This window comes from Cnephaeus nilssonii (genome assembly GCF_951640355.1).
Source record: "Cnephaeus nilssonii genome assembly, chromosome: 13".
NCBI classification, from domain to species: Eukaryota; Metazoa; Chordata; class Mammalia; order Chiroptera; family Vespertilionidae; genus Cnephaeus; species Cnephaeus nilssonii.
The window spans coordinates 53,910,170-53,926,295 of NC_137084.1; the positions used below are offsets into that span (position 1 = coordinate 53,910,170).

Below are 16,126 nucleotides of genomic sequence, written 5' to 3' on the forward strand. Positions count from 1 at the left end.
ACACGTTTAATTAACTCATCCCTAATGCCTCGGCATGGCCAGACCAAATGATTTCTCAGGCCTTATATGGCCCAGGAGCCAGATGTTCCCCACAGCTAGAGTCTAGCCGGAGTGAACTTTTGTCATCATAAAAGAGCATGGTTCAGAGGGGCCATCATGACCTGTCCCTGCTTGTTCTCCAGCCGTCTCACCCCTATCCTCTCTGAAAGTCTATTGTCTAACCATTATTAAATGTCTTTCGGGTCCATAAGAAAGGCACCATATTTTGTTTTTATATTTAGGCCCTTGTACATATCCATCCCTCTATCCCAGCCTTCCCAACTGTCCAATTCCTGTTCATTGTCAAGTCTCAAAGGAGACCTCACTTCCTCTAGGAATTTTTCCCTGGTCCTCAAGACTAGGTTAGGTTTTTCCTTAGCACTCTGCCCTTAAGCAGAAGGAAGGTTGGAGCGGTCGTCGGTGGAGTTTATCCTGAAAACGGTCCCCTTCTTGACCTCTCCTCTCCCACTCTCCTCCACACTCTATTCCAGGGGTTATCCAACCGTGTTGCAATTGCCCATTAACTCACCTGCCCCTCCCTCCCCCTAGCCTGAAAGTGCCTTCAAGCAGAAGTAGAATCTGTCTAATATCTGACCTCAGGAGATACCCCATGTTATAACTTCCCAATCAACTTGCTCCCTAATTCTTGATCTATAGAAACTGTGAGATCATAAGTGATGATTGTTGTCTTGAATCACGAACTTTTTGGTTACTTGTTATATAGTAATAGATAACTCAGACACTGTCAAAACTTAGTGGCTTAAAGCAACCATGTCTCAGATTCTGTAGGTTCATCACTGGTGAGCTCTTGCTCCCTGTGGCACTGAGATGAACTCGGCAACATTCAGCTGATGGATGGACTGGTTGGGAGGATCCAAGACGGCTTCACTCACACAGCTGGCCCTGTGTGGGCTAGAAGGCAGCTCAGCTGGAGCAGCTGACCCATAGAGCCTACACTTGGCCTCTGAACTCGAGAGGTTTTATACTTCTCCTAGAGGCCCGGTGCATGAAATTCGTGCATGAGTACGGTCCCTAGGCCTGGCCTGCAATCAGGGACATCTTCCCCAGCCGCCCACAGTCGGCCCTGCCTCCTGCCGCCACCCACCCCTGGTTCCCCGGTTCCTCCTTCACCATCGGGTGATCGGTGCCTGACAGCTGGGGAAAGGGACCGAGAGGTGGTCAGTGCGCCTCATAGTGACTGGTCCAGCAGTCATTCTGGTCGTTCTGCCAATAGGGTCAATTTGCATATTACCCTTTTCTTATATAGGAGGATACCTTTTATGTTTGGATCTATGACTTATTTTGAGTTAATTTTTTGTATGGTGTATGGTCAGGTCCCGGTTCATCATTCTTCCAAGCAGATAGCAGACATGCCATAGTCACAGTAGCATTTGTTGAAAATACTATCCTTTCTTCATGTAATTACCTTGGCACTTTTGTCTGAAGCAACAAACTACATGAATCTATATATCTGTATCTGTCTATTTCTGGATTTTTGGGGGGCATGTTCTAGTGATTTGTATGGATATCCCATGTGGTCATATTTTAAAACTGCCAAAAGCATGTAGCGATTCACTGTGGCTGAATTGTTCTCACGACATCACACACTGAAGTCCTCAGGCACAACCATGTCCCTTGGCTCGGGCTCCTGAGATAGGACTCTGCCTCACCATCCTGGGCTCTTCTCCCTCAGAGAGGACAAGGAACTCATAAAAGTTATTTCAAAAAGTACCTGAGCAGAGGCGATAGGTGGGGGGGAAAGAAATGTAATCTCTTTTTGCCAGGGTTCTGGTCATTCACGTTAAACTTGGTTTGAAGAGCCGGAGAGAAGGATGGTGGCAGGGCTATGTCCCCGGCTGAAAGGAAAATACCGCGACACATACAGTGGGAAACAATCCCACTTTCTAATGTTGCAACATGCCAATGGCTGGTGGGCCGAACCATCCCCTACATGAGGTTGTTACCACGCCTGGCCTGCGTGAAGGCAGCATAAACTTCTCCTCTTAAGAGCATATTTTACTTCATGACTTTTCTTTTGCAAAACACTGATTTAATTGTTTCAAATTTGTCAGGAAAAGAGTTCTGGGACAAGAAGTTATAGCAGGGCTTTCCTATTTCTCAAAAGTAAAAATTTGTTGTCAGTAAAAATTTTTATTTACTAGAAATTTGAACTCGTTTGCGAAGTCAGTAGGTTAATCACTAGCTCCGGTCTCTAAAATCATTATGAGATTTACTATTAACACATGTAGTTGATTGCCTCAGGGTCTCTTTGAAGAGGTAGTGCTCCCCAGTGAAAACAGATACAAAATTTTAAAGTATAAAATATTTAGCAACCGTGCGTACCAAACAGGTTCTTTGTGTATTTGCCCGAACCAGACAACACATGTGGCTTTTTCTACCACAGAAACTCTCCTTACCTCCATTTCTACATTATCCAACATGGTAAGGCTAACAGAAAATCGAGGTCAAATGAGGAAACTTGGCAAATGGTTTTTATCTGGCTTCACTGTTTGACCACCAACTGGCAAACACCATAAGGAAAACTGCACAGGAGATAAATGATAGGGTAAAAGGACATTTTTGACCATAGGCCCAGGCTCTTGTAAAAGAAGCAGGCCCAAGATTTATAGGAAATATGTGGGAATGAATTCAAAGGGCTGAAGAATCACACAACTGTGTTTTCCATTTTATACAACCATAACAAAATCTCCATGCTTTAAAATTTGGGGGTGATCTGTTTTTTTCTCCTCCTGCATCTATTGAATAATTTTACCCCACAATCCCACCTATTGTTGTTATTCTCCAGAAGGTAACTAAAAAACAAACAAACAAACAAAAAAAAACTTTCCCGGATACACACATCACAGCAAATTATTGGCACTTAACAAATACGTAACACTGGTACAATAAAGGGAGGTTCCAATGAGGTGGGACACATACATCATCTCAGACTGGTTAATGTTTTGGATGACTTTCCACCGACGAGAAAAACTCCCTTAATGTAATGCTGATTAACATTGTACGAACGGCTTCAGTTCCCTTCCTTGAAGAAGTTCTTAATATGTGACTAATATAGCACAGCATCCATCATAAGACATTCGATCATCTATTTTTAAAAATCAAATTCAAGAATGCCAAACAGGTGACTCTGAAGCTAACTGAAATAAGCCAGTCAATGAAAGAAAAATACCACATGATCTCACTCATTTATGGATAATAAAGAACATTATAAACTGATAAACAAAAAGATAGATACAGAGACAGTAAAGCATCAAACAGTCTGTCAAATACAGGGGGAAGGTTAGGGAGAGGTGGGGGAGATAAGAGATCAACCGAAGGACTTGTATGCATGCATATAAGCATAACCAATGGATGCAAAACTCTGGGGGGTGAGGGCATGTATGGGAGTGGGGTGGGGGGGACAATGGTAAGATATGTACACATGTAATACCTTAATAAAAAAATTAAAAACCAAAATCAAATTCAAGAATGCCAAACAGGTGACTCTGAAGAGAGTGGAGCCCGGGGAGCCCCTACCTTCTGTCTCCCCAGGACAAAAGGATAGGGACCTATTAGGGGGTGTCGCTAGTGGAGGTAGGTGCTCCCAGGCAGAGAATGAATTCAGAATGGGGGGGCGGGGACTGGAGAGGTTTGAAGTGTGTGCAATTTCCCCCTCTCGAATTAACAGAAAGCTGCACCCAGTGGAAAGGGGAAAGACGGAACCTGTATTGGTTTTCCTGAGGTTTAGGAGGAAAAAAGTAAAGAGGAAAGTGGGCAGTCAAGGACTTTCAGAGCTGGAAGCTTCCGTGTAAACAGTTAGTCCAGGGGTTGGCAATTCTATCTGGAGCCGAACCCAAAAGAACTCTTCCACAAAACGCCAGCAGACGGGAGGAGAGCTTGCGGTGGAGGGGCAGCGTGGGCGAGGCGGGCGCAGGCACCCCTTCCCGCCTCCGAGCTGCTAGAAAACCAGAGGCAGAAGCCGACGGACGCGCCCGGCTCACGGTCCCAGCACAGGGGCTGGACGTCCCATCTCTACACAACGCACCACTCTCCGGGCGGCCACTAGAGGGAGGCAAGGAGGGGCGGGAGCGTTTTGTGGGATCGGCGGGGTGAGACTCCCGGGGGGAGGGAGGCGAGCGGGGCGGGGCGGGGCGGCCCTCGGCCCGGACTCTTCCCCGTGCGGCCACCAGGGGGCGCGCCCGGCCCGCGGCTCGCGGCTGCGCTCGGTAGTTGGGTGGCGAGGCCTCACCGCGCCCGTCGCCTTGGAAACGGAGGGCGCGGAGGCGGTGGTGGCTGCAACGGCGGGCCAGGTCCGGGCCCCATGCGAGTGCTACTTCCCCGCCCACAGCTGTGATTCCGCACCTGGAAGCCGTGAGGGCAGGTGGGGAGACTCGCTGGGCGCCCATCTCCTTCCGTATTCTGACCATTAAGACCTTACCAGCATCTCCGCCCCGCCCCCACCGGCCCTGGGGGTTGCTTTCCCTAAAATGGGCCTGACGTCCTCCATGGGGAGCGGACCCTGGGCCTTGGGGAGCCCCTGGAGGAGTTCTTAGGAGCACACCCCGCCTCTTCGCCGAGGAAACCGCGTGCGAGGGAGATCTCTGGATCTGACCAGAACACTAACTCGTCTCTTTTTCTGCCTTGCAGAGCGTTGCTTACTTGCCATTCCAGATCTTCTGCGCCCAGAGGGCAGGACCTGAGTGTCCTCCAGGTGTGTAACCTCGCAGTCCCGAGCACAGCAGATGCTCAGCAAACTAACAACGCCTTCCTTTGCTATGGGGCTTGAGCGCTGGACACTTTCCCCAAAGCATCTGAGCTTCATTAGTCACTGCGGGTGGAGGCTGGACAGAAGGAAGAGGAGCGGAGGGTCAGAGAGGCTTAGCGGCGTGCTCCCTGGAGGAGGAGCTGGGACGAGCCGAGTCTGGCTTTTCTTCCTGCCCTTCTCACCGAATTCCCAGGCTGGCGAATGCCTTCCGAGGGAGGACCTCGCACATCCTTGCCTCCTACTCAGCAGACACAGACACACTGTTAGGTGTGATGTTGATGGCCTTTCACCCTCACCCTCCCGATCCATAGATTTTGTTTTCTTTTTAAATTATTCTTTACTTGTTAGATTTGTTTCCCCATAATTCTCTGCTGGGCCAAGGGAGTTGAAATGGTTGGGAGATGGGAGATGTCCCATCGCAGGGAGGGAAAAAAAAAAGAGTTCTGTGAAGGCAGAGAAGAAAAATAATGACTGGATGTTTAGTAGTGTGTGTGCTAATTAATTGCTCATGGGTTTCCTGTCTGCCACCCCAATGCCCAACCTGAGTAGATCCTTTTTACATTCACCACTGCTGTTTGAAAATAGAAACCTCCTTGTTTTCCTCCTCCATCCAACTATAAAAGTACTGCGTGTATTTCCACTGTCCTCACAACAATCTCTTTGTGGTTATGTTTCTTTTCTTTGATATTTCTAAAACTGAAGGAGAACAGGAGTTGGGTGACGAGGTAGTTCTGGTTGCTAGAAAAGTTAGTGTAATATACTGCATTTAAAACTATTTGTTATTAGCAACTCGGGATCAAAAGAGAGACCAATTTTTAAGCTAAGAATCTATATATATAAGAGCCTAATCTACCCTTAAGACTGGATGACAGGCCGGTAGCTATGACACACTCTGACCACCAGGGGGCAGACACTCAACCTCCAGCGGTCCCTCCGGCAGCCAGCCAACTTTCTGTGGTCCCTCCCCCTTGGCCGGCTGGAGATAATTCTAAAATATTTAAAAATTGCATTAAAAATGTGTTCCAGCGTAAGTGAGAATTTGAGTTTAAAAGTGATTTTGCTTTCCAAATTTAGGGTATATACAATATTAGGAGCACATAAATAGGGCTATTGGATAAAGAAAATGAGCATACATTATTTACAATTCAGACATTTATTGAATATCTAGTTTGTGCCCGGGGGAGATGCCAGCCTATGTGCCAATATCTATTCTTGAACTCCCAAAGATAAGGGTTTGTTGAAGTAGTTAGTTGCTATTCAGTATTGAAGGAGTTATCTTTTGTTGAAGATGAATGCCATGAATATTTTCAAATATATAGCACAATTAACACTATAATGAGATACATCTTTAGATTGCTCTTTAACAAAGACCTTTGGAAGTTCCACATCAGTAGTAGTAGTAAGACTTAACACAAGTTACAGCTAGTTAATGGCAAAGCCAGGATTAGACTTTAAGACTTCTAACACCCATATAGAGATCTTTTAACTAAATCATGCTCTCAACCACTAATGGGATCTTATTTAGAACTTTTGTCATTGCTACTAAGAAAATACCTTTCATTTTAATCTACATTTCTAAAACACTAGAGGCCCGTGCATGAAATTCATGCATGGGTAGGCCCCTAGGCCTGGCTGGCGATCAGGGCAGATCAAGTACAACCTCCCACATGCCTTCCCGCCTCCCAGCTTCCTCCTTCTCTTGCTCCCTCAGTGCCCGCCAGGCCGCTGATTGCCCGCCAAGTTCCGCACCACCCCCTGGTGGTCAGCGCACGTCATAGTGAGCGATCAAACTCCCGTTCTCCCAGTCGAACTCCCGAGGGAGACACTTTGCATATTAGCCTTTTATATATATATCGATTAGCTAACAAACATCAGGATCTATTCCAAATGTCCAGCAAAGTATTAGGGCAGAACTTCCACCCCTCCCAGCCTCCACAAAATTATGGCACAAATCATTCTGGCTATTCATGGCTCCACAAAGTGGTGATAAAAGTCTTCAGGAGCTTTCTAGATATTGAGCCAGGATCCTGAGACTGCACAGGAAAGGACATACTCATTTGGGAGGTTATTTTGCAGTCTATAAAGCATTACAGAATTACATTGATGAAGATGGCTACTGTATGTCCATTTTTACTAAAACAGACTTCTTGCTTTTCACTGAGAAGCATTTGAGGAATATTTTATGAAACATTTTCTGACAAAAAGTGATTATGGAGTAGACTCTAAAAAGGCTGGAGATCTGAGTCTTTCAAACCCAGCCTCCTCACCTGCCCTCACTCCACGGCATGTTATGGAATGCCCAAACAGAGGAAGCCCAGATGGCCCCAAAGGTCACACTGTGAGTGAAGGTCTCCATATCATTCATTACCTGCACAATTTTGCTGAAGTCTTTTAAAGCTGTTCATTACTTTTTAAAAGTTCTGCTGGGATATGCTTCTTTCTTCCTGTCAGTCTAAGCAGAGATCTTGCCTCTTCTATATTTTATAACCAAAGGCCAGGTAAAGTGTCATGAACCGAGCAGGCACTGAATAAATGTTTGTAGTTACCAACAAACAGATCAGATCTTCATTTGTCAGGAAATATTCTAAGTGAAACCTTCCTGGAAGATGATTACATTACTTTGTGAATGTTTTTCTAGGATTCTCACCCTTCAACGAGATAGAAATCATCTGGGTGGTCAGGAATTGTAAATCCTTTTAAATATTTACGAAAATCCTCATTGTTTGTAGAACATCATCAAATGCAAAAGTGCATGTTGAGGTGATGTCATTAACTCATTGCAATCCTATATAATAAAAGGCTAATATGCAAATCAACCAAATGCCAGAATGACTTGTCGCTATGATGCACACTGACCCCCAGGGGGCAGATACTCAATGCAGGAGCTGTCCCCTGGTGGTCAGTGCGCTCCCACAGGGGGAGCGCCACTCAGCCAGAAGCCGGGCTCATGGCTGGCTGGCAAGCGCAGCATTGATGGCGGGAGCCTCTCCCACCTCAGCACTAAGGTCCCCTCACGGGATGTCCGACTGTGAGAGGACACAGGCTAGGCTGAGGGACCCCCCCACCCCAGTGCACAAATGTCATGCACTGAGCCTCTAGTGCAACTGTAGAGCAGGCATTCCAATTGGCTAATTTTCTGGAAAGGGTGTGAAACAATGAATCTTAATATAGTTTGTGCATAAATTATTTGGGCCTAATGGATCCACATTTTCACTCATATTTTATTAAAATCCTTTGCCACGGGCTGCAGTTAGGTTACTAATTATACATTAGTCAGAGAGTTGAAAACATTAGAGCCAGGTAACTGAGGTAATTTTGCGAGATGAGGTCATTTTTTCCTCCAGCACCAGATGGGTGCTGCAGGTGGGAACCATAACACTTTTATCTCTTCCATATGACTTGGAAAGAAAATTAGAGGTTAATGTTGACATTTGTTTTAACTTGTAAATGAAATATTTTATAGTAAAAATCACTGTGAAATTGTAAGCTACTGTGAAATGAAACACTTGTCAGCATGCTATCTTTTTGTGCAACTGTCAAGTTAAAAATTCTAATCCTAAAATAGAAAATAATATGAAAAATTCAACTCTGTATCTGAAACAAAAGAAAGTGATTTTTTTTTTTCTTAGCTGGCAAATTTCTGTGAACTGTGATGGTATAATGACACATTTTAGTTTGTAGCTCATGGAATTATTCTCATACTTTCATATCTGAGTTAATCTACTGCCCTTTCTCAATGTATTCAATCTTTGTTGTGTCACCTGTGTGACTTTCAGTTGGAAAGTATTGCAGTACATCTGAGTTGACGTATCCCCAAATCAGTTAGAATGTAGAGACGCACACACCTGGCTAGAAAAGTCTCAGACACAAAGACCAGGCCTCGCTGGGGGCCTGGGTGTGCGAGCAGCATGTCTCCAGGGAAAAGGTGTGCTCTCATTTCAGAGAGTTTTCCACTGTGGGTATGAATAATCCGTGTAGATTGCCAATTCAGTGATCCAAATCCATGATGGCTGTTGACAATAGCAAACCACAAAGGTGAGCCTTCCCACACATCATCATGCTTGGCAGCAGGCAGCCATCCTGCTGTGCCTTGGACGAAGCACGGTCGGTCGGGGGCTGTAAGTTAAGGGGGCATAATATTGAGTTCTTTCTATATGTCAGACACTGCTAGGTGCCTTTTAAATAGTAGCCTATTTAATCCCTACAACAGCTTTCAGAAGAAGATTTTTGTTCTCACTTTATAGATAATGAATTTGAAGCTCGAAAAGGTTAAGTAACCTACTCAAGGTTGCACAGTAGTAAGTGGTGGGTCTAGTATTAAAACATGCCTGCCTGTGTCATTCATCCATCTTATGTATTTCTTCACTCGACAAGGATTTGTTGTGCATCTGTCACGCTGAGGGTGAAATACAGGGATGCACAAGAATGACATCACCCCAGACTCATGGTGTTCCCAGACATTCTAACAAATTACAAAGGTTATGTTCTTTCTACGAGACCCAACTACTAATACACTGACTGAAGGGTAGGCAGTTGTTTTTTTAGAGATTAATGGAAAATTAAAAGATAAAAAAAATCTGTTAAAGACTACCTGAAAAGAAGTCCTTTAGTACCCATGTCAAATCTCTGGAGTATTCCTGTTTACTATCAAATTATCTGAACAGTGGGCCTAATTTCCCCTTTTAAAAAATACTATTTTTGATAAATTTTTATTATTAGATGCAAAAGCAATTAATAGTTGATGAACAGTTACTGTTAATACGAATGCATTATTATTATCATCTTGTATTTATAAACCTCTTAACCATTTAAAAAATACTTTAATGTGTGTTTCTCTTCGCTCTTTATGACAGCCCTGGCCAGGCCTAATTCCTTTGGATCCAGATTTCTTGCTGCTCATAAAAAGTTGTTCTTTTACTTTGTCTTAATTTTTTCAAAAATAACAATGATTGAGCTGCTGCTATATGTAGTGCATTCTGCCAAACACTGTGGAGAAATAAAATGATTTAAAAAGCTCAGTCATTGCTCTTAAAGAAGCTTGATCAGGGCAACAGATAGATAACATAAGGGAGCGAGTCTCACAGTTTGGGGTGGGCTAATCCTGTACCTGGGCTACACATAGAATTCAAGAATCCAGTGGATTAAGGACGTCCTGGAATTGTGGTGGATGTGAGCTGGAAAAGCAGTCTGGGTGCCTTATCTTGAGTAAACACCAGCAGCGGGGCAAAGACAAGAGTTTATTTACTTCTCTTACATCTCTTTTCGAAACAGGTATTCCTAGCTAAGCAACACAATGGACACCCCAGCGAAAGCAAGTAAAAAGGACACCCAAGATGGGCTGCCGAAAGAAGAGAAACTGTCTATCAGCGAAGCACTTCTAGACTATCAGTAAGCGTGGCTGGTGAAATCCGGCCGTGTCCGTGTGTAAATGGCCATCGTTAAGACTCATGTAAAAGCTGTCCAGGGAGCCGGGCTGGGGCTGCCGGGGATTGGAGGCGGAATTGCACTCTTGCGCTAACTGCCTATTGTTAACAGTTTGGGAAACGTGGACTCTCACATGGCCCAAGCAGTAGCTATGGAATAGCCCTCATCAATATGGTTTTAGCTCCCTCCCTCCCTCCCTCCTCTGTATTATTGGTCACCTTCCCATATACACACAACGTGCAACACGGAATAGTTAGCATGCATTCATAGAAGAGTAAACGAGAAAAATTTTCTTCTTTATTTAACTTTTCATTTCCAGACATTCCAATTTGCATTCTCTCCAAATAGCTACAGATCAAGTACAAATGATTTGGCAGTATTTTTAGTAAGAATAATATTTTTTAATGTTTCCCTCCCAGGAGCTGGAGACAAAGCTAGAGGTCACACCTACTCTATGTTCATGTTTTACCCGACCAATGGAAACCGAGCCCCTTGACAGCTTTTGAACCCCAGCTTTGGCATCGGGTGGGTGTTTTAATGTGTAATTCTTAGGGAGTGAATGATTATAGGTCAGTCTCTTGCCAAATAAGCATGTACTTCATTCATGCATTCATGGAACTAATACTTGAATGTTTGCCAAGAAGGAGGCAGATGCTGGGTACTGGGTGACAACAGTGAACAGGTCCCTGTCTGGTGAAGCATGAGAGACAGACATTAAATAACTAATTCAAGCTTTTTTTAAAAAAAAACAAAACAATAATTAAGGTGCAATGAAAGAAAAGAGTAGGGTGCCACAGAGGGGTCAAGAAAAGCTTATTTTAAGAAAAAATGTTTAAGCTGATCTCTGGGAGAGGAACAGGTGTTATGGAGACAGAGTGGTAGAGAGAAGGCTTATGGGAAAGACACGGGTGAGGAATGCTTGTTCCAGTCCAGGAAACGAGAGAAGGCAGGGTGAGGGCAAGAGGGCAAGCGCAGACTCGGATGCCCTTGGCAAGGGTCAGGTGAGCAGAGCCCTGTGGGACCTTTGGGATTTGGGAATGGCAAGCCATTTGTTGGAGGGGACAAGGTGGGAAGTGGGGAGCCTATGATACTGGTGACTAGGTCTTTGTTTGAGGGAATTATTTTTAATTCAGGGAAACTTCACCTGCTTCTTGGGAGACTAAGAGAGAAAGACCCATGGAAAGGGACCTTTCACAAGGTTTCCTTTTATTTTCTGCTTGACATAACTTTAATAGGCAGATACTACCAGCACTCACTTCTCAACCTAACGGCAAAGGTTCCTCATCTCATCTTAGGAGAGATGGACAGAAAGTCAGCCTCTATGACTACAACCTGGTCTCCCCCTCCGCCCCTCCACCACCCCCCTCCCTGTTTACAGTGACAACTTCCAATCACAACTGTTTCTCTCTCTTCTGGGTCAACCAGAGGCCAGTCTTTCTCCTATGTCACAGAGGTTTACAAAGAGGCAATACTGAAAAATTCTCATAATGTAGTACAAGATAGAAATCAAACATCCCATGCTTTTGTTCTCTTTCCTTTGTAAAAACTGAATAAATAATCTCAGCCAAGGCCTCACTGCTAGGGACACTGTATCATTCCCTGTGTTCCTAGATGACAGAAGTGTTGGCACGTGACAGATCACCAGTACGTCCCCTCATTCTCTGAGGAAGGATTCTTCCAGGGTCCCCCGGCAACCTCATACACAATCTCAGCTCCTCACAACAAGCTGAGAGCACATAGTAGGCAGTCAATGATTTCTGAAGAATTAAACTTTTTTTTAATATATCTCAAGACAATAAGGTCATGAACTTCCACGGTTGTTTGTGAAGAGCTGAGACTGTTAATGATAAACATATAAGGTGACCATCTCTGGGCAATGATGGTTTTTATTTTCCCCTTGTATTTGCCTCCCCCCACTCCCCAGTTTTCCACAAAGAATATGGATATCTCTATATATAAAACCCTAAGCAACCTTTCGACCATTCGACCTGTTGCTATGATGTGCACTGACCACCAGGGGCAGATGCTCAACAGAGGAGCTGCCCCCTGGTGGTCAGTGCACTCCCACAGTGGGAATGCCACTCAGCGAGTTTACCGAGCAGTGGTGGTGCCAAGCGCCCAGCCTGGGCTCAGGCTCCTCTCCAGCTGCCTGCCGCTTCACGCACTACTACATCCCCCAAGGGGCTCCCGATTGCAAGAGGACACAGGCCAGGCTGAGGGACCCCACCGGTGCACAAATCCATGCACTGGGCCTCTAGTAGATATAGAAATAGATGTGTAGATATTATTATGGGGCAAAAAAGAGAGAGAAAGAGAAAGAGATAAAAGTATAGAATTTTTTGGAATCCAAATTTATTTTCCTTCTCAGAAATCTCAATGAAATTGCATAGAGGGAGAAAGAGGACACATTACTAACATTTTAAAAATACAGGGAGGGAAGAGAAAAGGTGACATACCGTATACTAACTATTTCACACCATTGTGCTTTAGAATAATAGTGCTATATAGCCTTTTAATTCCCTTTAATATGTCTTACCTCACTGATTTATTATCCCACTTTTTTCAGCATTTAGTGTGACATGTGGGTCACTAGGGCACTGAGTAGATGAGAGAGATATGAACAGGAAAAAGTACAGAGAACGGTGAAGCTTGAATTCCCACAGTGGCTCACAGCGTGGAGTCCTAAAGTTCAAATCCATCTCTCTGTGGGGTCTGACAACATGGAAGTGAATTCCAAGGAGAGTCTAGGCTAAGTTAGACCTGCGACCACCATGTACTAGCATCTGGAAAGGGGCGATGACGCCGCCAAAACCTTCGGGGTATCTCAGAATTCCCCTGTGGATCTTCCTGAACTGCTCACTGCAGGGGGAACACAAGACAAAGCCCTCGGGTGTTTGCTCCTCTTGTCTCTGAGGGGGGAATGGTAGGCTTAAGTGGAGGGTGGCCAGATGCAGCAAATGAAAACACAGATGCTCAATTTAATTTGAATTTCAGGTAAACAACAATTTTTTTAGTACAAGTGTGTCCCATGCAATATCTGGGGTTGGGGATGAATGTAATCTCCAGTTTGATCTTTGCATGCTCAGTCACCATCAAGGTAGGCCCTCCGTCTCACACCAATGGAGACCACATACTTGGCATCCATTTCCCTGCTCCACCCATGCAGAGAACTAGGATTCCCATATTATAATTGCAGAAATGTGAATAATTAGCATAGGCTCTTTCAGATCATTTTCATTGATAACATTTTTATTTTTCTCCTTAAAAAATTGGAGGTAGAAAAGGCACTCTTTCAAAATTGTACATCTAAGCTTAGGTAAGAAGCAAAAGATGGCTTCTACTTACCAATAGCTTTATTTCAAACTATTATGTGGAGACGACCATATCTATAGTAGTGTTTTCATTTACTATTGTTCTCATATCCTGTTATTTCCCCCATAGCATTTATCACAATATGTAAATAATATGTTGGTGTATTTATTACTTTGTTGTCCAGTAAAATGTAAGCTCTTTGAAGGCAAGTATCATAAGGACATTCATTGTTCGTCATTATCTCTATACAGCCCAAAACAATGCTGGGTACATGGAGGCTACTCATTAAATCTCCATTATACTAGTGTGTACGACTGCATGAAAGGCAACACTGATAAACTTAAATTGTAGAATTTTGGAACTGACAAGGAATGATGGAGTTCATCTCCTTCAATTCTCTTATTTATAGAAGAGCAAGCCAAGGCCTAAACAGGTTAAGAGGCAGTTAGTGGAGGCCAAGCCTAAAATCCAAGGTTCATAGTATCTAAACAGAGCTTTTATGCCACTAAAGGATTTGCTTTGCTTGTTTTGTTTTTATGTCCCATTTTCTCATCATTTGGAAAGAAGGAACCTTATTTTTCTCTCTACTATGTATACAATGTCACAAATATAAATGATCATTTGGAGGAAGGGTTGAGGAAGTTAGATTCAGATTCAACTGAAATTTCCCAAGTACTTTGTGTCAGAAACATTCACATATGATTTCTTATTTTAATCCTTATAAAAATATGTAGAGCTGGGTATTGGCCTCCATTAACAGCTTGGAAATTGAGTCTCAGAGAACTGACTTGCCTGCAGTCAGATAGGTAAGAAGTGGTAGGGACAAGTTTGAAAACCAGAGTTCCTCATCCATTAACCACTCCCCTCTCTGTTCACCATACCACAGAACTGCTATATTCTGTGTGTTTTTTAAATTGAGGTAAGGAGGTTATATAGAGCTATTTCTGTGGCCTTATTTTGGTCTCATCTTTACAGTTATAAGTTTTACTAAGTAATAGAGATATCAAGATATACTTAACACTTCAAATAGCCATCAAATGGCCGAAGTCTTTCTGCACTTTTCTCTTTCATACTTAGCAGATGCTCAACAAATTGTTGTGGGTGTTAAAAAAAATGCATGTGTCAGGAAAGAAGCTTTTATTATTTATAGAGGAGATGACATACTAATGAACTTGAACCAGTAGGTATGCCTAGTTTACCTTTCCATTTCAAGAAGATGGGCATGCCTTATAAAGTCTTTGTTTTGTCATTTTTGTCTGAACGGTTTTTGGAATTCTAGAAATCATGTTTTCAGTGTGCCCCTTCTAGGGTCTCTGAAAGCTGGATTATTTATAGGTAGTTAGAGAGCATCAAAATCACTACTGTGAAATACAAATGGTGGTTGATTTAAAAAACTGAAGTTATCTCTATCTTTTACTGAGTAAAATATACCCAGAAACCCAAAATCACTTAAGAAAGGTTCTTATCCCTACATGGGTTTTTATAACCTATTTAATACTTTATTTCAACTCAAATATTTTAACTTTTCAATTTTGTCTCACTAATTTTTTTAAGATAAGTAATTGTAACAAATGTTATCTTGGTTTATTACCAGCTTGCAAATAAAGGAGAATATAGTAGAACGATTGATGGTTCAGATAAAGAGTCTTAGAGAAAAGAACCAGAAGTCTCATGATAGAGTGAGTATAAGATTTAAAGCCTATTTATAGTCATTAAACATTTACACAAATGCTTTAAAATTTTTGAGTTATGAAATGTACCCTAGGAAATTATCTTACTTAGTGCTTATAATTGGTTAATTTACAATCTATTTAAGTGTGGGGCTTTTTTGTACATGTGAGGCAAGAGTGTAATGCTGTTCCTATTATATTAATTGCAATGTCAAAGGAAGTCCATTTGAATTTTGTTATTTAAATATGTTTTTATTGATTTTTAGAGAGAGAGGAAGGGAGAAGGATAGAGAGATAGAAACATCAATGAGAGAGAAACATCATCTATTGGCTGCCTCCTGCACGCCTCTTATTGGGGATTGAACCTGCAACCCAGTCATGTGCCCTGAGCAGGAATCAAACTGGTGTCCTCTTGGTTCATGGGTCAATGCTCAACCACTGAACCACACCAGCCAGGCTGAATTGTGTTATTTAGATCATGAGGATGCCGAGTCTTAGGTTAAAATTTTTAAAGTTCTGAAACCCCATTAATCTTCTAATTTCTTATTTAACCTAAACATTGTTTCTTTATTTTTAATTTCTGTATCTGTTTTTTTTTTAGATTTTTTAGAGTGTGAATATGTAAATATTATTTGAAAAGTACAATCTTAGTTGCTAAAATGACTAATTTAATGTTTAAGATTATGTGTTGTTTTTTTTAAAATCAGATTAAAATGAATATCTAAGAGATTCTGTATGCAGCTATAAGAACCTAAGACAAACAGAAATAAAGTTTGAAAGCAGTAAATGATCATTAAACTTATCCCGTAAAGCATCTCATGAATGGCAAAATACTGGGGGTGTCCCCTATTAAAACATTAACTTTGTATGGACCCTGAAATTTCCGCACTGAAATGTTATTTGAGGAGGGGGGATT

The 16,126-nt window shown here is 42.8% G+C and overlaps 1 protein-coding gene across 1 annotated transcript in view; it reads left to right on the forward strand.

Annotated features, from left to right (window-relative positions):
• Positions 1-4,361: 4,361 nt before the first annotated feature.
• CCDC83 (coiled-coil domain containing 83) overlaps positions 4,362-16,126 on the forward strand; it is a 41,257-nt gene continuing 29,492 nt past the window's right edge. The window contains exons 1-4 of the mRNA XM_079788639.1: positions 4,362-4,420; positions 4,687-4,750; positions 10,076-10,192; positions 15,135-15,219. Of these exons, the coding sequence (XP_079644765.1) occupies positions 10,098-10,192; positions 15,135-15,219 (180 nt within the window). The 5' untranslated portion in view covers positions 4,362-4,420; positions 4,687-4,750; positions 10,076-10,097. The remainder of the gene's footprint in view (positions 4,421-4,686; positions 4,751-10,075; positions 10,193-15,134; positions 15,220-16,126) is intronic.